We start from the raw sequence: 23297 nt of genomic DNA, 5'->3' as shown, positions 1-23297 counted from the left end.
AATATTCAAAGGCATCTTGTAGTTTACTTTCATCTGTGCATCTACTGTGAGCAGATACAGGTTCAATTTACATGGAGCATTTGTGGAAGGTGTTTTGGGTTGGGTATCTAAAGTAGGTCATAATTTATAAATAGCTACCTGTAATGTTAGCATTTGTTTATTGCCCTCGCAACATGCCGTGTGCGCTGTAAATCATAATTTTGTCTGAACTTGTTCCAAAGCTTTACTTTTTGTAGTATTCTTAATGTGTTAATTTATTAGCCTTTGCTGTTCTACGTCTGATTCACACATATTAAACCCGTCCTTTCATACACTAACTGATCACTATGATGAAGTGTCTGCTTAATTTAATTTATCTCAAATCCAATTCAGTGTTTTTGTTGAAAAACAATGTGGAACTTCAAAATAAAGTGAATGCTGGAGATACTCTGCTGGTGAGACAACATCCGTGCAGAGTTGACTTAGGAGATGATGCCCATTGCAGGTGATGAAAGAATGAACCAAAGCACTGTGGAGGGGACAGTCCCTATGGGAATGCTGAAAGGAAAGATGCCACATAGAAAAGTCATAGATAAGACAGCATGGAAACTGGTTATTTCGGCCCAACTTGTCCGTGCCAACCTAGATGACCATTTAATTTGTCTATGTTAGGCCCATTTCCCTCAACTTTTTAATGTACCTGTCTAAATGTTTACACATCCTCCAGGTGCACCAGTTTCCTTCCACATCGTAAGAAAGTGCGGGTTTGTAGGTTAATTGGCCTCTGTAAATTGGCCGCTGGTGTGCAGGGAACGGATGTCGAAGTAGGGTGACAGAGAACTAGTGATCAGTGGTCAGTGGTTGCCATGGACTTGGTGGGTTGAAGGGCATGTTTCCATGATGTATCTTCCAATCAATCTGTTCCGAGACAGGTCTGTACAACTGGATAGGAATGAACATGGAAACAAAGCCAGTTTCTAAAAGCAGGCGTGTAATGTTTGGACACCAAGTAATAGATAGCTGGATAATTGTTTGTAGAATCCCATGTTCATATTTAGTTGCAATATTTTTGGCCTACAGCAAATCTGCTTGAACGTTGTGAAAGCATTTGTTTATGAACACGATTCTTTGTGTCCCCACATGTTGTTAAACCAGCTGAGGCTTTAATCCAGGAGATCCAATTTCTTGAGCAAATTAAAGACCGCGAGATTCGCATGATAGAAATATGTGATCATAATTGAACATCTGCTTGTGGGTGGAGGCAGTGACTGGCGTTATTACATTCTAAACTTTGCTTATTGATAATTGTACACTTTTAATTTTGCTTTTATTAAGAACTGGTTTTGTTTGCTTTGTTTCAAATGTGTCTGGGGAAGGGGGATGATGGAATTGTCACCAAGGTATCCTGATGATCTACTTTTTGTTATGGTATCTTGGATAATTTTTGCATTGTATCTCTTCACAAAAATTAAAATATTGGTTTTGATTTGTGAGAGACTGGGTCTGCTTGTGTAATGGCCTTGTATGAATATGAACTAAAGCTAAGGGAGGAAATGCAAGCTGAAAGGGGCAAGTTAGTCTGCCAGAAGACAAGAGGCCATAAAAATCTGAGCTTTGATAAGTGTAAGATCCCTCTTACTCTTCAAAATGGAGAAGCAGTATGGGACAATATTGAGAAACTTGAAGCCATGCATCATGAGCATACAGAAGTTCTGTAAAAAAGGTTGAAGGCGTACAGTTTTATAAATTATTTCCCATTCGACTCATCAAACATCACCTCCACTATCTGAGAGAGTCAGTAGTTTCCACATTGGTCTCATTAGCTCCTTTTGAATGCACAAAATCAAAGTGGAAGTCATCCTTGATCCCAAAGAACAACCTAGCAAAAGACTAATATGTTGATAATGTATTTTTCCAATCTTTCACAGCTAACTTCTCCCTCGTAGATAGACACAAAGCTGGAGTAACTCAGCGGGACAGGCAGCATCACTGGAGAGAAGGAATAGGTGATGTTTCGGGTCGAGACCCTTCTTCAGACCCGAAACGTCACCCATTCCTTCTCTCCAGAGATGCTGCCTGTCCCGCTGAGTTACTCCAGCTTTTTGTGTCTATCTTCGGTTTAAACCAGCATCTGCAGTTCATTCTTGAGAATTTCTCCCTCTTACATAGTTCTCCCTGCTTAATTTATACCTCCTTAACCTGGTAGTTAATATAGCAGTCCTAGTATTGTATAATTGGTTGCTGACCATTTCTTACAATTTATGCACCAGATCACTGCTTGTTTAGTTTACACTAGTCTGTATTATTGAACATGTTACATCAACCCTCTTTTTTTCCCTGCCATGTAGGAAAATATGAAAGCTTTTTATGTAGGGATTCCAAAGATCTATTTAGAAAATTAATTGAAATGGGTCAAGTGCATAACTGTAGATAAGGCCGTGATAAGTGTTTTTTGGAATGGAGTACTTAGTTGAAAATATGTTACAAACAAGGATCTAGTGTATTTTGCTAGCAAACCTATGGAAAGTATTGCATATTTGTGTGAAGTGAGCAGTACTGAAGTAATCAAACTTAATTGCATTCCTGTAATCTGACGTGGTCTTTTCTTTCTTCCTCAGTTTAACTTTGTGGGCAGAATTCTTGGCCCAAGAGGACTCACTGCAAAACAACTGGAAGCAGAGACTGGGTGCAAGATCATGGTGAGAGGAAAAAGTTCAATGAGAGACAAGAAGAAGGTAAGATTAAACATTACGGCTGGAGGTGTCAAAGATTAAATTATTTGATTTGAGTTTTAATGGTCGAGGGGAGTTGCCATCTATCGTGGGCCATAGTAATCTCACTTGAACAAGGATTTAGGTGAATGTAGACAATGCTGGAGTAACTCAGCGGGACAGGCAGCATGTCTGGAGAGAGGGAATGGGTGACGTTTTGGGTCGAGACTTTTCTTCAGACTGATGTCAGGGGAGTGGGAAATGCATAGATAAGGAAGTATAAAGTAAAAGAAAATGGAGATCAAGGAAAATGTAGAATAGATCATTGAGAGAAGGTAACAACAAAGCAAACAGAGATAATGTAGTTGGGAGACGGTAAGACAGGTCGGAGATCTGGGAAAGGGGAGTGGATGGAGAGAGGGAAAACAAGTGTTACTTGAAGTGAGAGGTCAATGTTCATACTGCTGGGGTGTAAGCTGCCCAAGTGAAATATGAGGTGCTGTTCCTCCAATTTGCGCTGGGCCTCACTCTGACAATGGAGGAGGCCCAGGACAGAGAGATCAGTGTGAAAATGGGAGGGGGAGTTAGTGTTTAGCAATCGGGAGATCAGGTAGATTTAGGCGGACTGAGCGGAGGTGTTCAGCGAAACTATCGCCGAGCCTGCGCTTGGTCTCGCCGAGAAACAGGAGTCCACACCTGCAACAGCGGATAAAGTAGGTGAGATTGAAAGAGGTGCAAGTGAACCTCTGCCTCACCTGAAAAGACTGTCTGGGTCCTTGGACGGAGTCGAATGGGGAGGTATAGGGACAAGTGTTGCATCTCCTGTGGTTGCAGAGAAAAGTAGCTGGGGAGGGGGTAGCTTGGGTTGGAAGGGGCGAGTTGCGGAGGGTACGGTCTCTGCAGAAAGGGGTGGAGATGGGCAGAGGTGGCAAGTGGTGGGATCCCTTTGGAGGTGGCAAAAATGTCGGAGGATTATGTGCAGTATGCGACAGCTGATGGGGTGGAAGGTGAGGACAAGGGGGATTCTGCCCCTGTTACGAATGGGGGGGGGGGGGGGGGGGGGAGCAAGAGCAGAGCTGCGAGATGTCGAGGAGACCCTAGTTAGGGCCTCATGTATAATGGGAGGGGAACCCTGTTTCCTAAAGAATGAGGACATCTTCGATAACCTGGTATGGAACACCTCATCTTGGGCGCAGATGCAGCGTAGACGGAGGAATTAGGTGTAGGGGATAGTCTTTACAGGAAGCAGGGTGGGAAGAAGTGTAGTCGAGATAGCTGTCGGACTCAGTGAGCTGAAGAAGGGTTTCGGCCCGAAAAGTTGCCTATTTCCTTCGCTCCATAGATGCTGCTGCACCCGCTGAGTTTCTCCAGCTTTTTTGTGTACCTTCGATTTTCCAGCATCTGCAGTTCCTTCTTGAACACAAGGGTTTATAATAGATGTCAGTTGATAGTTTGGCTCCTGTGATGGAGATGGTTGTTTGGACGATTAAGGTGTTGCAGAAAGATAGTGCCCTTCATGTTTGGGACAAAGACCCATCATTTATTTATTTGCATCTGTACTCCACAATTTGAGATTTGTAATAGAAAAAAGTCACATGTGGTAAAAATGCACATTGTCAGATTTTAATAAAGGCCATTTTTATACATTTTGGTTTCATGTAGAAATTGCAGCAGTGTTTATATAGGGCACCATAATGTTTGGGACACAGCAATGTCATGTAAATGAAAGTAGTCATGTTTAGTATTTTGTTGCATATTCTTTGCATGCAATGATTGCTTAAAGTCTGCGATTCATGGACATCACCAGTTGCTAGATGTATTGCAGCCATCTTTAGCTTATGCTTGTTTTGGGGGCTAGTCCCCTTCAGTTTTCTCTTCAGTATATAAAAGGCATGCTCAATTGGGTTCAGGTCGGGTGATTAACTTGGCCACTCAAGAATTGACCATTTTTTAGCTTTGAAAAACTCCTTGGTTGCTTTAGCAGTATGTTTGAGATCATTGTTTTGGTGTAGAATGAACCGCTGGCCAATGTGTTTTGAGGCATTTGTTGAGCAGGTAGGATGTGTCTATACACTTCAGAATTCATTATGCTACTACCATCAGCAGTTGTATCATTAATGAAGATAAGTGAGCCAGTATCTTCAGCAGTTATACATGCCCAGGCCATAACACCCCTACCACTGTTTCACAGATGAGGTGGTATGCTATGGATCTTGGGCAGTTCCTTCTCTCCTCCATACTTTGCTCTTGTCATCACTCTGATATAAGTTAATCTTTGTCTAATCTGTCCACAAGACCTTTTTCCAGAACTGTGGTTGCGCTTTTAAGTACTTCTTGGCAAACTGCAACCCGGCCATCCTATTTTTGCAGCTAACCAGTGGTTTGCATCTTGCAATATAGCCTCTATTTCTGTTCATGAAGTCTTCTGTGGACAGTGGTCATTGACAAATACACACCTGTCTCCTGAAGAGTATTTCTGATCTGTCAGACAGGTGTTTAGGGATTTTTCTTTATTATAGAGAGAATTCTTCTGTCGGCTGTGGAGGTCTTCCTTGGTCTGCCAGTCCCTTTGCGATTAGTAAGCTCACCAGTGCTCTCTTTCTTCTTAATGATGTTCCAAACAGTTGATTTGGGTAAGCCTAAGATGGTTGGCATGGACCCAAGAGTTTACAGGCAAGAGTTGTATTGTTCTCTAAAAACAAATTGGCAAAATCAACTAATTTGTGCGTCTAAACTCGTTGATATTAATGGAATGATTTTAACTGGGTTGGAGCTATTGAAGTTTCCAAATTTAAATCCTTTTTGAAGTAAAGCACAGGGGTGCGCGCGTCCCTGAGCTGCCTATTCCTTTCTGCCAGGGACCTTCTAAAAGCAGGCATTAAGTTCAATATGATGACGTGGCCCTGTGATTCTTACAATTTTATTTAAGAACTGTAATGGTGTGCTTTGAACTGCACTGTCATGGTTAAAATTTCAGCAATGTTATTTGTGCTTGCTCAGAGTTTTCTTTGAAGGTAGAAGTTAAATGCAGTCTCACCTTTTGTGGAACAAAGAGTAATCCATTTATTTAAAAGGGAGATATTGCATTTTTCTGAATCTTTTGCTTCTGTCAAATGTTTTGGCAGCACTTGGTAATAAATGACAAGATCTGCCAACTCGTCTTCTGGCAATAAAAGCATTGCAGCACCATAAGATTTTAATGTACTTACAGCCATCAGCAAGTCTAACAATGTAGATAGTGAGAAAAGTGTTTGATTATGTGAATCAAAAAAGGCATTGGTATTTTTAGCATCCGTTTTGCCTAGTTTATGCTCATTGCTCTTGTCGAGCCATGTGCTCTGTAAATTAATTCCACGAATTTTTAATAAGATGCAATGTAATTAAACATAGGCAACTGCCATGCGATGTACACATCCTTCATTGAATTAGAGCATAGTACACAAACAGTACAGCGCAGGAACAAATCCTTTGTCTCAATGTCTCTGAACATGATGCCAAATTAAACTAATCCCGCCTATACATGTGACCCATATCAGTTCATTCACTGCATAGTTATGTGCATCTAAAAGCTTGTTAAATTCCACATCTGCTTCCACCACCGCCTCAGGCAGTGTATGTTCCATTCTGACCTTTAAACTTTCCCCCCTCTGTCCTCAGATCTGTGCTTTTAGTATTTGACATTTTCCCCCAGTTAAAGGTTCTGACTCTTCCCCTATTCATGCTTCTCATTTTATAAACTTGTGTTCGATCTTCCCATGCCTGCCAATTCTCTGGAGAAACCAACCCAAGTTTGTACAGCCACTACATGTAGCTAATTACCTCTATTCCAGACAGCGTCCTGGGAAATCCATTTTGTGCCCTCCAAAGACTCTTTCTTGACCAAATCAGTACCCAATACTAGAAAGGTACACAAAATTGCTGGGGAAACTCAGCGGGTGCAGCAGCATCTATGGAGCGAAGGAAATAGGCGACGTTTCGGGCCGAAACCCTTCTTCAGACTCAATACTAGAAATGTGGCCTAACCAGCAATTACTACAATTGCAATGTAACTTAATTTTTGTTGCCTGCAAATTTACAGATCAACCCATCAATATGGTCATCCGAGTCTTTATATACATCACAAGCCAGATTTTCCAGCAGTGAACCCTGTAGTACACCACTGGGGTCTGACCTCCAGCCAGAACTTTAGAATCCATACCACCTAGTCACTGTGAATCCTATGCATCTAATGTTCTGGATCAGTCTGCAACAAATGGTAGAATAACATTGCATAAAATAATCAATTTAGTCCTTTGAATCCATGCAGCCCAGTTAGCTTCATTCCCTGTGAAATAAAATTCTTAAATATCTAGTATTTACTTTTGAGTGGCACGTTTCCTTTCTCTAAAATAAATCCTCTTATTCCCCGTAATGTAGTCAGTCACATTGAATTGCCCTCTGCCATTGGAAAATGTATTTATCTTAACTCTTCATGAAGTTAACTGTTTAAGAGTTATTTCTGTTCTACGTGGAACAGCCACAACCTTGTCCTATATTTGTAGCTATTCCCTGAATTCATTCACATTTTTGTATCCTTTCCAAATATATGACCTTCCTACAGCGTGATGCAGAGAACTGGGCACAATGCTCAAGTGCATTAGGTTTATTCTCGCAGTGTTGTTTGCTTGAAGCTCCCATTTGGTAATGGGTCCACTGCAGTTAGCTATCTATTTCAAACACTTTTGGGTTTTATGTGCACCAGCTGTGACATTTTGCAATTTTGATTGAATAACCCAGCCCTGATTTATAAATTGTTCCTTTGTAAGAGACTGAATAGGTCCTAGAGCTAAAAAAAAAAAGGAGCTAAGTAACTGGTTAATGTTTCTTCAGTTTTTCCTTTAATTTAAATGTGCCTGAAAATGGAGCACATTAAGGCTGTGACTGATTACTTTATTCCTCCTCATTTCATTTAATGTATTAGTTATAATGACTTTTTCTCTGCATATGTGGTTATATCTGAGGTGCTAATGGATTCCGGTCTTGGTTCCTTCATTTACATGTATATCTTTGGTATTGCTCAGAGGCACAAGGCTTAGTTCTATTGTGTGAGAGCAGTCCACTGTTGCCTCTTCAACAGGTAATTATTTGAGGAGCCAGATTTTCCTGATTCCGCTAGCTCTGACTTCAACTGACATCCAATTTCTTCTCTACCATGTTGCACTCAATTTCTTCATTGTCATTCTGTCCCCATCAATATTCTATTTGCATCCCATACGTATCATTGATCGCCTCTTCTGTTGACTTTATATATTCCAAACTTTATTGAACTAGGGTCTGAGCAGATTATTAACTTGGGCTGCGACATTCATTTTTAATTATAGGGTTAAATCTGTGGAGTTTCTGAAAACAGTTTCCAAATATTTGAAACTTTTTTTTCACTGAAACATGACATCTATATTTGTATATTATGTCATGGTGCAGACTTACACCACTTTGGTTAGGCTGCATTTGGAGTTTTGTGTGCAGTTTTGGTTGCCCCATTACAGGAAGGGTGTGGGGGCATTGGAGAGGGTGCAGAGGTGGTTTATCAGAATGATACCTGGATTAGGGTCTATTAGCTACAGGGAGAGGTTGGACTGACTTGGATTGTTTTCCCTGGAACGCTGGAGGTTGCGGAGAGACCTGGTAGAAGTATACAAAATTACATGAGAAATAGCTAGGATAGACAGAACGTTTTTCCCAGGAGTGAAAAAATCAAATACTAGAAGGCAATTTTTTTTTTTTACACAGCGGGTGGTGAGTGCCTAGAACAGGCTGCAGGTTGGTGGTTGAGACAGAGGCGATAGTGGTATTTAAGAGGCTTTTGGATGAATGGAGGGATAACGATTATGTGAAAGAGATTATATTGGCATCGGGTTCAGTGCAGATAGGGTGGGCTGAAGTGCATTTTCTTGTGCTGTATTCTATATTGTATTTCAGAGATTTATTTGCATCCTGAAATTGCATCTCATTCTTGCACTGCCCATTTTTTTTTGTTTCGCTGCTTTAACGCACGTCCCACCGGCAGTTTCAGTGCTGATGGATAGATGGAAAGGTCACAGGTTTTTGAAGGCTGGTGGAATTTATAAAAGGATTCAATAAACTCTTTTGCTGCGATTTCCCCCCCCTTGCAGTTTAGCAGAATAACAGCTATACAATTTGTTTCAACATATCCACACCTCAATGTATTTGGCTTCTGTCAATGAATTAGCAAGAACACAAAGCTGAAGTAGTGGGCTAGTCAGTGAGTACACAAGTGGTATAATTGATTTTTTTTTAGCTTATGCAAGAGTTTTAGCATTCAATTTACCATCTGGCTGCACTTGAATAATTTGGGACATGTGTGGAACACTACAGGCAGTGAGTGTACACTCCATTAAACCATAGCTTCAACTAACTTGTAGCTTTCCGTCCTACATAGGTACAGGACTTAGCTCAAATCTGGCAGTAGGATGGATTTTTTTTTTTAAGGTGGTGCTGTTTTAAGTGTCATACACTCCCGCTTTCGGCTTGGTGCACACAGATGTCCAGATATGGATATACTCTGATTAACTTCAGATGTTCATTAGTGTTTGGAGCAGAATAAGGCCATTCAGCCCATCAAAACCACTCCACCATTCAATCATGGCTGGTCTATCTGACAACCCCATTCTCTTGCCTTCTCCCCATAACCCCTGACACCTGACATCAAGAATCTATCCATCTCTGCCTTAAATATATCCATTGACTTGGCCTCCACAGCCTTCTGTGGCAATGAATTCCACATATTCACCATTCTCTGACTAAAGAAATTCCTCCATCTCCTTCTCCCATCACATATTCCTTTTCTCCAGAGATGCTGCCTATCCCGCTGAATTACTCCAGCATTTTCTATCTTTGGTGTAAACCACATCTGCAGTTTCTTCCTACACATTTGAGCCCCTTGCATGTTTTCAGTATTCTTTATGTTTGCGTCTATACAAAAGGTATTGGTTATTGTTTTATTTAAAACAAGTGGCCATTGTATTATGGTAAATGATCCCATTCAAAACAATTTACAAGAAATAATGCACAAGTTCTACTTGTGTGGGCCCAGTCTCCGTGGGAGGAATTACCTTTTATGCTGCAATCTTAACTTTATAATGTTATGGAAAAATATAGCATTTGTGTATTTATGGTAAAAGATTGGTCTGTCTATTCAAGAACATCCTAGGAGAAACCGGTCTTTTGCTGACTTAAATATTTTTTCCATGGTGGGATGGTCTTTAAAAGTTGACTTAAGTAACTGCAGCTTAGCCGTGTTAGAGGAAAATGTAGTGTTTACCCGTTTCCAGTGAATGAGAATCTGAAATCTTGGTGATTCTTTCATTCATTAGCCAACCGCTGATGGAGGATTATGTGCTTTGTAGCCAGGTAATTCCACTGATGTACTTTTAACATGAGAAGCTGTGAAATCATACAATTTGATTTTAGTTTGCTGATCAAACAGAATAGGTTCCATGCATTTGGGATAACTTCCAGAAATCTCTAGTGCTCTTGATCAATTACACCACAATGTTTGTTCAGGATAATAGTCAAGGAAACAATTCAAATCTGATGGCATTTTTAATGTTTTATCTATGACGTCGGATATGGTGCTACATGAATGCTGCATATTCCCTTGATGTTTCACCAGTAATTTGTTTCAATCAGTTTTTCTGGCTGTTGGATCCTGACAAAAGTATAATGATATGAACGTCTTCTGTATAAATAAAGCCTCAGAAGGGATTTGAGGATAGGTTTACAGTGTAATTAAGTCCTGCAGTGAAAGGGGTTTGCATGGGCACAGACTCTAGTTGGACCTAATTATTTATTTGCATGTTTTATATAATTCTGCTTCTTGTCTTTACAGGAAGAGCAAAACCGAGGCAAACCCAATTGGGAGCATCTGAATGAAGACCTCCATGTATTAATAACTGTTGAAGATACTCAAGACCGAGCAGAACTGAAGTTACGAAGAGCTGTAGAAGAGGTCAAAAAACTTCTGGTGCCTGCAGTAAGTATCTCAGCTGTTTCTGTTGACTGTTGATCATAAAGGCTGTAGTTTTCTTGGGTTCAAAATGTAATTCAAAATAGTTCTGGATTTTCCATACTTGCTATTGTTATTATACACACATCAGCAGAGGGTTTAAATTGTGAATGGTTGTGAAGTTGCATCTTAATGATGAGAGTAGATATCTTAACCTCTTTAATTTAAGAACGTGGGAAGTGCTGATCATTGGAATGAGTGAATTGTTCATTTGTCTTGCATGTCTAAAACAATAGACAAGAACTTTAATTTACGTAGACTTTAACTCTAGACCTATGCAGTTTGTACTTGAATGCTATCTATATTTCTGGTATGGATGCTTAAACCAGTTGGCGGTTTGATACATTAGATGTTGGATTTATTTCCTGGGATTACTCCATCTACCAGGTTTTACATCAATTAATGTTAGTCAAAACTAAAATTAGCATCCTTGAATGAACACAGTGCAGGAGTAAATTGGCGGGTCAGGCTGCATCTTTGGAGAACATGGATAGGTGATATTTCGTGTCAGGACCATACTTCATCCTGAATGTCTGACAATCATTTTCAGTCTTGGTCAATGACAGACTGCGCTCATATACAGCGAGACCTAGACCATGTCTTTCCTTGGATAGAAGTTGCAAGTAACATTTCCTGCATACATATGACAACCACTGACAATTATATGACCCCTTTCCCCTTTGTTATCATTGGCATGCCACCCAACTTTACCCACCACCTCCACTCACCTTAACATCCTACAGAAAATTGACCTGACCTGGAAATTGCTTTCGCCAACCATGTGTCATATCTGCGTGAGCAGGTCAGAAGCTGGCTGTTCTTTATTGAATATCTCAATCATGTATAAGATTTAGGGCACTGAAGAACTGCCTAGTTGCCTGAAAGAAAGCTGTGGTGTGAAATAAATCTGACAACATCAAGAACAAGCCAGGCGCCTGGGCACACATTCAGCAGCATGAAACTTCACTCTATGCCTGCTTTCTGACTACATTATGTACCATTTATAATTTTAAAGTATTTATTGGATTGAGCAATGCAGGAACCCAGCTTTTATTGTCAATTCCTAATTGTCCTTGAGCAGATGATGAGGAGCCCAGTCTTGAACTTCACTTATTTTAACAAGCCTCTGAGGTGCATCAACAAGGTTTGAAAGCTGCAAAGAGTGAGATTATGTATAAATGTATTCCTCCCCATGTTGATCTTGTGGCAAAATCAGTTGAAGAATCGCAATACTACATGTTTGCCATTTTGTGCCTGCCCCCCTCTCTGCCTGCCAGTTCTCACCACTCTCAAATTGACAGCATGATCCAGAGGGGAGAACCAACCACTCTTCACTCTCTCACCCTAATCACCATCCAGGATAGTGGAAGAAGGATATGTTGGAGTAACTGAGCAGGTCGGGCAGTATCTCTGGTGAACATAGATAGGTCATATTTCAAGTTGAGACCCTTCAGAGGGCACACCTTTCCTCTGCAGTGCACAAGGTTACTAAAATGTATGCATTTTTAATATTGACATTTTCTTTTAGCTATTTAAACATTTATAGCGTTTGTTAGTGTATGTTAATGTTAACAATAGAGGCCTCATTTATTTAGGTGTGTGGTGGCTATGTAGGGGACAGCTCTAGTGGTATATCTCTTGTAGCTAAGTGATTTATCTTACATTCCTGACCCTTAGCATGTTGATGTTGGGAAAATGTTATCCCTTCAATTTATTGAGCAAGACAGCTCCAGCCGATTTACTCAATATTCTTTGTTTCATTCATTGAGACTTTGCATACAGAAATCTATGTTCAAATCCATCTCCAAATCGCACCAATGAATACTCAAAACACCTTTTGAAATATTATGGGAATTGGTAACCAAAATTTGGCTTGTAGTTGAAAATTTTCCAATAATTTATTTTGTTGGGCATTGTTAATCTTTTGGATTTTCATTCTCTGAAGGCTGTAGTTACTCATTTCTCGACTAAATTCAAGACTAAAATCAACAGACTTTTGGGTAAATGGGGATTTGAGGTTATGGGGATGGATCAGAAAAGCAGTCTAAAGGCATATCTTACAGAAAGCAGCTCTGACTTAAGGGGTGCTATGGCCCATTCTTTCTACATGTGGAGTTAATGTAAATGAGCAACTTAAATACAGTGAACCAGAATTTCTTAAAGGGACTTTAACATGCCTAATGAAAGCTGAAGCGCTACCTGATTTTTTTTTTCTTTTAAATTAGACAGGGTTGTATTATCATCTACTCACATCAATGAATAAAATATCTTTCCGTATTCAACAGTGTGAAATTGATTGAATTTTTCACTACAATTAAATGTACATTCATTCATGAGCTTTTTATTTTGGTTTGAATCAGAACTTACAATAGATCTGCTACTGAGCTGCGCATTAATACTTAATGGTGGTCATGTGCCAGGCCTGCAGAATACTCACTGATACTTTTCCCCTCAGCAAGCAAATCCTCTCAACAATTTTAAGTGATGCCAGGTGTGTATTTAGCTGTTCTTCAGTTAGCATTGTGGAAAGACTCCAAGGTTACAGACTATTGAGAATGGAGTATTATGTCAGATGAAATCAATATTCATTTGGAGCACACAAAATTGCTGGAGGAACTCAGCGGGTGCAGCAGCATCTATGGAGCGAAGGAAATAGGCGACGTTTCGGGCCGAAACCCTTCTTCAGACTGATAGGGGGTGGGGAAAGAAAGAAAGAAATGAAGCAATTTGACAACGACGGTGCTTCAAATTAAAACCAAAAATAAAATTTACAGCTAAATCCCCAGTCTAAATGTGCAACAGATGAAACTTGTGTAGCCATTCTTGAGCTTCAGCTAAATTACAGTTGATTGGAGCTTCTTCCAATCATTTAAGACATTAAAAAATTCTACAATTCATTATAATGCTCAGGATTAAATTGTAAAGTAAATTACTGGCCAGAATTTTTTAAAAGCCTGGAAATTTCAAGCAAACTCTCATCAAAAGCATAAACAAGGAACTGCAAACGCTGGTTTTCAAAAGAGAAAGTGTTGGAACAACACAGTAGATCAGGCAGCATCTCTGCAGAATATGGATCATGAATCTGACCCAAACGGTCATCTAGCCATTCCCTCCAGAGAAGCTGCCTAACACGCTGAGCTACTTACTCCAGCACTGTGTGTCATTTGGAGCACTTGTGCCTTGCACATAGTAAAAATGCCTTTCAATGGCTAATGCAGTGACTAGTATCTATTTGAAATCTCATTTCTTAAATTTTACAAATGTTGTATTATACTTACATGTAAATAATCATGAGACGAGATACAATGAACTACAGATGTTGGTTTACAAAATCATCTGCCTATCAAAAACCGATCTGCCTATCAAAAACCCATCTGCCTACCAAAAACCCATCTGCCTATCAACCCCTCCCTCCCAAAGCCCATTTCAGATTCAAACTTTATTGTCATTGTGCAGTGTACAGTACAGAGACAACGAAATGCAGTTAGCATCTCCCTAGAAGAGCGACATAGAATATGAGCAATAAATAAATATATTTACGTGCAGTCATATTAGTGCAATTATTTTTTTAATGTCTGTATAGCACCTATTACTCGCCTGGCCCCCACATCTCACCCCTGCCACAAACTGTCTGAAGAAGGGTCCCGGCCCAAAACGTCGCCTATGCACATTCTCTAGAGATGCTGCCTGGCCCGCTGAGTTACTCAAGCAGTTTATGTAAATAATCACGACATCTGTGGTTTAACCATTGAAATCAATGTTTATTATTTGAGCTTTTACATACAAAGGGAATGTTGATTTTTATTACTTGTTATTTATTAGTAAGACCAAACAGTAGTCGGCCACCTCATGCTTGATCAAAGCAAGCTTGAATTATTTAATTTGGGAAATTTAACATTCCATAAATAATGGCTTCTAGTTCATTCTGTAGTTATTGATAGAAATACAAAACTGAAAATCTCTTGCAGGCTGTATTTGTAATAATAATAATAAGTGGTGATGCAGCAATCTGCTTTCTATTAGAAATGACACACAGTGCTGGAGTAAGTAGCTCAGCGTGTTAGGCAGCTTCTCTGGAGGGAATGGCTAGATGCCCGTTTGGGTCAGATTCATGATCCATATTCTGCAGAGATGCTGCCTGATCTGCTGTGTTGTTCCAACACTTTCTCTTTTGAAAACCAGCGTTTGCAGTTCCTTGTTTATGCTTTTGATGAGAGTTTGCTTGAAATTTCCAGGCTTTTAAAAAATTCTGGCCAGTAATTTACTTTACAATTTAATCCTGAGCATTATAATGAATTGTAGAATTTTTTAATGTCTTAAATGATTGGAAGAAGCTCCAATCAACTGTAATTTAGCTGAAGCTCAAGAATGGCTACACAAGTTTCATCTGTTGCACATTTAGACTGGGGATTTAGCTGTAAATTTTATTTTTGGTTTTAATTTGAAGCACCGTCGTTGTCAAATTGCTTCAGTGTTCAGCAGAGTTGACGTACTTAACAATGAGATGGATCTGCTTTGTTTGATCCATTTCTGTTTTTCACATTTGATGTGATTTCTCTATTGCCACAATGGTGTTTATAAAATATGATCATTTGTCTTGCTGGACAGTTTCAATTCATTCGCTGACAGTTTCTAACTTGAAATTTTAAGTGCAGGAAAAACCAATACTAGAAAATTGCCATTCTATTTCACTTTGGCATTTGTACATGATAGAAGAACTTGGCAATTCTTGGCTCAATTATGGTTGCACAGTTGCAAGTAGTCAACAAAGTGGCTAATTGTGGCAGTTGATATAGTTCTTGTTTGAGTGAATTGGTTTGAAATGTATCCTAAATGGAATTGGAAATATAGTGGATAGGATTTTCCCAAACCACCCTGGTTACTTGAGATTTCTAGGAAATTTGATTTTAGGTCTGTTTATTGCCCCAGTGACTGAAGAAGAGAAGAATCAATGGTGGACACTGTAATCGACAAACCTCAGCTGATCATGCCAAAAGTGGAAGCAGTGGTCGTTTTTAAGTTTGCTCGTTATTGTCTGCTTAGGTTTTGGTTGCGTTCAAAGCTTACACTCCAATTAGGACGTGAAGTCTGAGGACACAGGACAAAGAGCCTCACAGATAGCAGAATCGTTGTCGCTCTTGAAATATGAGCTTTTCTTCGAATTTGCAATCCTTGCATGAAAGGGAGGTGTAAGCTGTAAAAGAATATTTGAACGCGAGTTGGTGCTTGCTCCCAAGAATCCAGACAGTTGACTTGAGCAGCTTGAAAGAGAGCAATACTAATGAGCAAAGTGAAAAGGAGCAGTTAGCAATTCAGCAAAATAATCATTTCAAGACCACAATGGATTTCTGATTGCTCTTTGCTGCAATCGTCATGCTTGTAATTAGCTCTTGTTGTGTTACGCTAAAATTAGATTGATATACGATCAGATTGCACGTTTCAAGACTTGCTTGAGAACTGCACAGACAAAAATCTATTGCAAGTGACGCTTAGGAGACTGAATAGTGACCTTATGGAAGTGCATAAAATCATGAGGGACATGGATAAGGTTGAATGCAAACAGTCACCAGGGAAAGAAAATCAAAAACCAGAGGGCATAGGTTTAAGGTGAGGGGGGAAGGATGTAAAAGACCCTGAGGGACAACTTCACACAGAATAGTGCGCAAATGGAAAGAGCTGCCAGAAAAAGTGGTTGTGGTAGGTATAATAACATTTAAAATACATTTGGACAGGTACATGGATAGGAAAGCTTTGGAGGAATATTAAAGTAAAGCAGGCAAATAGGACTAAGTTGGTTTGGATTTATTATTGTCGAGGTACAGTGAAAAGCTTTTCTATCCAATCAGATATGTACTAAGTGAGTATATTGCATTGGCATTTACCTAGGAGGATGTAGGGGATAGTGAAGGGTATACTAGGGCTATTTGAGCTAAAGGCAGTGATACTAGATCTTTTCAATAGCATTAATGGGGATAAATGATTGATCTATCCCACGTTATTGAGAGAGGCAAGAGAGAAGATTGCTGGAGCTTTGATTTTTGTGTCCTATATAGTCACAAGCACAGTCCCAATTTATAGCAGGAAATTATAGGCTGGTGAGACTTGCATCAATGGCTGGGTTGTTGTTGCAAATAATTCTTTGAGAGGGGATTTATACTTATTTGGAAGAGGAGCTAATTAAGAACACTCAGCGTGGCTTTGTGCTGGTTGTGTCTTACAAACTTGAGTTGGTTTTTTGAAGAGTTGAAGGTGATTGAGGATAGGTCAGTGGATGCTGTCTCTATGGAGTTTCAGAAGATGTTTGACAAGGTCCCTCATGGTAGGCTGGTGCAAACGATTAAGATGTATGGGATCCATGTTGACTTTGTACTTTGCTTTCCAATTGGGCTTGTCCATGGAAGAATGGGTAGTGGGGGTGGAAAGGTGTTCGTGAAGAGCGTACTGTTAATGGCAGAGACCTTAACATGTTTGATGTAGCAGGATCTTGTGGTCCATGTCCACAACACCCATATAGTGTTAACACAAGTAGATTGGTAAAAAAATGCATACGGTATGCTTGCCTTCATTGGTCGAGGCATTGTGCAAAAGTCAGGAAGTCACACTGCAGCTTTACAAAACTTTGGTTAAGCCGTATTTGGAATATTATGTGCAGTTCTGGTCTCCCCTTTTACAGGATGTGGAGATTTAGGAGAGAACTGATTAGTCTACTAGGATTCTGTCTGAATTGGGGATTATTAGCTATGTGGGGTTGGACAAATTTAATGTTTTGTCTGGAGTGTTAGAGGCTGAGGGGAGACCTGATGGAAGTTTACAGAATTGTGGTTAACCTTTTCCCCGGGGTGTAAATGTCAAAGACTAAAGGGCATCTCATCTAAGGGGGAGTGGTTTAAGGAGGTGTGTGTGGCAATTTCCTTTGTGATAGCTGACTGGCATACACTGCCAAGGAGTGGTGAAAGCAAATGCATTAGTGGCCTATATAACAGGCTTTTAGATAGGTGCATTTATTTAAAGGAGATGGGGCGTCAGTTATCAGGTAGAAGGGATTAATTTAATATGGCATCATGTTCGGCATAGACATTGTGACCGAAGGGCCTGTTTCTGTTCTGTTCTGCTCTGTCAAGTCCAGCATTTTGCCTTCCAGCTAATTTGCACATTTGGCAACAATTTCAGTTCAAAGCACATTGGGACCACCTGCAATCGAGTCCTTTTTATTTTTAGTCTGATGCCCTTTAACTGCTTAATGATATTTTGCTAACTTTCTACGCACATTAGCTTCTGCAAAAATATTTTTGATTGCACTTATTTTTGAATTAGGAGGAAATTATTTCTGTGAACCAGGCTGTCCAGAAGCTGAAGGATTGGTGCAGATTTACTTTCTTTGATATTGTTCCAACTGATGGAGCCTTTTCTACCTGTTCTACTTATTGAAATCTCGATATTTGGAATTGATTTCCCATGGAATTAGTCCACTGGCATGGAATGATGGCAAAACCAAACTAAACATAAAACTAAATTTTCATTTGTCGTTGCTTTTACCTACTAGTTAAAAGATTGGATGAAATAATTAGTCGATTACTGCTGGTAAATGACCTTTGCCCATAAATACACGAGGGATAACGATTGAAGTTTAATAGGTGACATTTGCCCACATTCTAACAATTGATGTCCACAGTGCAGGTGCTCCTTGACTTATGCAAGTGTTACGTCAGATTTTATGCGTCAAAATCGCCATTCCCACCCCCTGCCCGAAATAACTCCCAGAGTATTAACTGTATCAGTTTCTGCGGCGCCCAGCCTTCTGGGTAAGAATCGACGCCATTGCTGACTTTCATTCCATCTGACCGTTGGGTCATTTTTAACAGCAAGTTGTCTTCTGGGTAACCACCTCCGCCACCGTTATCGGCTTGTTTCCGATGAAAACTTGAGTGATCGTAGAATGCTGTGGAAATTACAAACTGCCTTGATTGCATGAGGGACTGAGTACAGTGTTAACTTAAGTGTGCGTTTACGCAAGTCGGGGAGTGTCTTTATGGTGTTCAGCAATTTGATACTTGACATGACATGTTCATTTCACATAAAAAGGTGCACTGTGGCTCCAGATGGCAAGATACTCTCTGCAGCACTTTGGCCACTGGGGCGACGTGCATGAGAATGACCATTCCTTCTCTCCAGAGATGCTTCCTGTCACGCTAAGTTACTCCAGCATTTTGTGTCAATCATGAGAATGACCACGTGTTTATTCATTGGCATTTTCCCCTTTCAAATTTTAAATCTAATCACTGGCTCAGTAGTGGTCGGATGGAAATTGAAATAATTCTTGGTTCCAATTTCTAATCTGATTTGAAAACAAACAAAAAATGTTCTTAAAGTGCTAAAAGTTCTCTGGACTGGTACCCTCTGCAAAGATAAGTATATAGTTTTTCAGGTACCTGACTATTCATCACCAGTCCATGTTGCATTTAAGTATTCCAGCATCTGCATTTTATGCTTTTGGAACAATTCAAATGTTTAATTTCCTCGGATTGTTCTTGGACAACTTGATTTTGATAATCTTAAGCTTTAGTTGTATGAGCGTATAGTTTGTTCTGTCATGAGCTAGACTATCAGAATTACAGTAGGTAAACAATTCAAAGGTTGAGCTTAAAAAAAACTGGCATCAAAAGAATAGTTCTCAAAATCAAATTGGTTGGGTCTGTATACTGATTGTAAAAGTAAAGAGTGCATGCTTTAAACTTTCTATTATGGGAGATTCTGCAATCACGTAAACAGTTTGGATAAATAGAGTATTCAGATTTCTTCTTAGATGCAAGGTAGATTTTAATAAATTTGTTTCCCCAGGTAATTCAGTCATAAAGCACACTGGAAGTTTTATTCTGCTGTTATGCAATGTGTGTGTTCTGGCACTGAACCTTGTAAATACATGTTTGGTATGTCAGATGCTTACGGCCAAATGTCAGTTAAAATGTTGGTATGTATTTACCTATGAGACTGGAGGCAATTTAACCCATTGGTTCCTTGCGAGTTCACAGCAGACCCATTCAATTCTATTTATTTTTTCCATATGTGGGAGAAACCAAAGTACCCAATGTTGTTTGAGGCAGAGTATGCCCATCAACTCCATACAGACAGCATTGAAGTTGGGATTGCTTGGTCTTTGGACTTGTAAGCCAGCATCATTAATTCCTCTAGTGGACTGCCCTCAGGACATAGAACAGAATAAGGCAGTGGATTTTCCCCAGGTGCTCTGGTTTCCTCCCACATTCCAAAGATGTAGAGGTTTGTGGGCTTTGATAAAATTGTAAATTGTCCCTAGTGTGTAGGATAGTGCTAGTGTATGGCGTGATCGCTGTTCGGCGCCGACTTGATGGGTCGAAGGGCACGTTTCTGCATTGTATCTCTTCTAAAGATGCTTTAGTATGCGTTACTTAGATTTGTCCCATAGTTACCCCTCAAACTTGTAATGTTTCATAATTCTTGTAAGTGTCTAGTTCAGAGCTATCATCTTCAGGCACAACTAATTTAATTGTTTTTTGTTTCCGGCTGTCCATTTTTGTCTTATCCTTTGTCCTCACAAGCTAAACTTCAGGCAATTGTGTTCTAGTCATTTGTTTGAAATGGAGATAAAATGTGTTCACTTCCCATTATTTGTGGATTTGCATCTGTATGGGATTGGTCTCAGACCACATCTTGAATTTTCCAAGCATTTGGAGCTGCTCCAAAAATATATTTTATTTCTCCCAAGTGTAGGAATATATATTTCTCCCATAAATATTGTTATAAAATTAGCAGAAAGATCACAAGCCCACTCACGATTCTTTCTATACACACCATTATTCAATTTAGTCATTTTCCATTGTTTCTCAAACATGGTCCGAAGCAGCACTTTAATCCTATAATTTGTGGAATTTTGACCCAACTTAAATTTTTAGTCAAAATTAACTTTTCAAATTGCATGCAGCATTGCTTTCCTAGTTAGTTTTAGATCTTTAAAATTCCTGTATTATTCCTGTCTTTAGAGTAGCATCTCCCAGAGGATACTCCCATAATATCATTGTATTTTATTACTAAAGCTAAAGATTCCAATGTGCTGCATGTAGTCATTAGAAGTATTTAATAATTTGAATTTGCATGTTGATTAATAGTTCCAGAGTTGATCTATGTAATGTTTTGTTATAATGTACTAGGCCACATGTTCGTGTTTCTATCTTTAAGTTAATACATTTTTTGTCAGTGCAGCTGTTTGTATGAAAGAAAATAGTTTAACTTTTTGTCTGAGCCATTGTGAATTGAGAATAGACACAAAATGCTGCAGTAACTTAACGGGTGAGGCAACATCTCTGGAGAGAAGGAAATAGCAATGTTTCGGGTTTAGATCCCTCAGACTGAGTCAGGTAAACTAGAGACATGGAATAGTAAGGTGTGGAAACGACAGATCAAAGCAGACAATGTCAAGGAAATATAAAATGATTCATTGTTGGCTGAGGAGAATGTTACACCAACAGTAAAATTAATTATGGGGAGAATGAAACTAGTCTGAGAAATAGGGTGGGGGAGGGCTGGAGATTGCGAGAGTGTTAAATTTTGTGCCTGTGGCGTCGCATCTGGAGTCCGAGTTAGCAGTTCTGGCAAGATGGGAAAAGCAACTGGTTGAATGGTAGGTTTGTGCATTGAGTCTGTGAAGTCCCCAGGTGGATGGGTTGCTTTTCCAAGTAGTGCAAAATGTACTTCTTAAAATTTGAATGTTGCAATGTGCTGTATAATTGGATGTAGAGTTGTTTACTTATAATAAAAATAAAAAGTATCTCTTGAGGCGCATTCTACTCAATATCCAAAAGACTGCCACCATTGTTTCAAGATATTCTGAACCAACAATAATCACCAGCTTGACCTAGATAATTCAGCACAGTGCTGGAATTACATTGAGTGCTGGTACTCAATTATGTGCAGCCACTCTGATTTGTAAGGCATATCTTCAGCACAGATTTACCTTTCACATGTGTAGGAAGGAACTGCAGATGCTGGTTTAAACTGAAGATTGACACAGAATCCTGAATAATTGTGATCATTATCCTTTGTCTTTTGAAGTTTAGTTGCCAGAAGATAAATATATCGTCACTTCCCGCAGATGTTTAATGGTTAGCGTTTAGGAATGGCATTCCTTATGCATGCTCTTGTCCTCTTTCATCCAAAACCAATCTTCCCACGACTTAGAGTGAACATTAAATCTGGAATCCTTGCCTTTATGGCTTAGTTACTGAATAAAAAGGTTTGAAACTTGGGATCCAGATTTTAGGACAGGCCCTCAATTTTTCTTTCTGCTTTTCATGTAATAGTGATCTTATTTGAGTACACGGCAGCACTTTGAACAGTGTCTGTAGTGAGTTGCAGGCACAAATTGGAGTTGGCTGATTAATTTTGTTTATCCAGTTAACCTGTTTGTTGGAGAATTGGTTATTAAATGTTAAAATGTAGTTGCAATCTCAATTGAAATGACTATATCTGCAAGCTTGGTGTACTTTTAACTCTGAATAGTCTGAAGGGTCCTGGCCCAAAACATCATCAGTCCATTTCCTCCGCAGATGCTGCCTGAACTGCTGAGTTCCTCCACCCGTTTGTTTTTTGCCCAAGATTCCAGTGCCCACAGACTCTTGCCTACTCACTTTTAACTTGGCCAGCTTCTCCATTTTCCATTGCGGTGCATCTGCAGAATACTCATTGTCTTTTTGTTATCTACCCCTGACTTGCATGCAGCTCCAGTTTAGCCCAGATGTTGGAGTGTTTTGTTATCTACCCCTGACTTGCATGCAGCTCCAGTTTAGCCCAGATGTTGGAGTGAAGTGAGTTGTGAACCAAGTTTGAGTTTGTTTTTAACAAATATTCAAAAGCATTTTCATTGGCAGTCACTTCAATTTCTCTGCCTTGGCCTCGAGCACAAAGACCAGTAGGTTTAAAGAGACATTTGGAAACTTGCATCAAAATTACCCAAGCGTAGAAAGCCAAGTGTCGGAATAGTTATTTTTCAAACCCATGTGAGAGTATGCAGTGATCTCCTCATTTGGTTAAAAATCACTATTCATTTTATATTGAATTTTGTAGTTGTGGCTTTAATTCAAAATTCAGCAGCTGATGCATAACTGGGGGAATATGATAGTTTTAAAGGTGGTGCAGTAAGAAAACATGGCTAGAATGGTGTCGTTGCTGTATAACTCTTAAGACTCTGTTTCACAATAGTGCCAGTTTCACAATAGTGCCACTTAAATTGGGGATGCAACACTTAGTTGTAGGCATTGTGTTTACTGAAAAAAGACCTTGAAGGTGCACAGGCTATCTAGGAGTATTGCTGGGGATTGGTTTCAGTTTTTTTGCGGAAGCTGCAGTCATCACTGTAGAAGCAATAAATGTGTTTAAAAATCGTTGAAGGTTTTGTTCGGGTAAATAAGGTTTAAGATTCTGTAATGAGGGGAGATGAATTTGGTTGTCAAGGTACAGGCAAGAAATGGTGACATTTTTGAAATGGAGCTGAAAATACCTAGTTCTAACTT

The 23297-nt window shown here is 39.5% G+C and overlaps 1 protein-coding gene across 10 annotated transcripts in view; it reads left to right on the top strand.

The window, feature by feature from the left end:
• Positions 1–23297, top strand: part of LOC116988304 (protein quaking-like) — a 95241-nt gene that overhangs the window by 41149 nt on the left and 30795 nt on the right. For all 10 annotated transcript variants that reach the window (XM_033044891.1, XM_033044893.1, XM_033044892.1 and 7 more), the window contains exons 3-4: positions 2598–2714; positions 10579–10722. In XM_033044891.1, coding sequence (XP_032900782.1) covers positions 2598–2714; positions 10579–10722 — 261 coding nt within the window. The remainder of the gene's footprint in view (positions 1–2597; positions 2715–10578; positions 10723–23297) is intronic.

This window comes from Amblyraja radiata, chromosome 27, assembly GCF_010909765.2.
Source record: "Amblyraja radiata isolate CabotCenter1 chromosome 27, sAmbRad1.1.pri, whole genome shotgun sequence".
In the NCBI taxonomy this organism is placed as follows: Eukaryota; Metazoa; Chordata; class Chondrichthyes; order Rajiformes; family Rajidae; genus Amblyraja; species Amblyraja radiata.
This window is presented reverse-complemented; position numbering and strand designations above follow the sequence as displayed.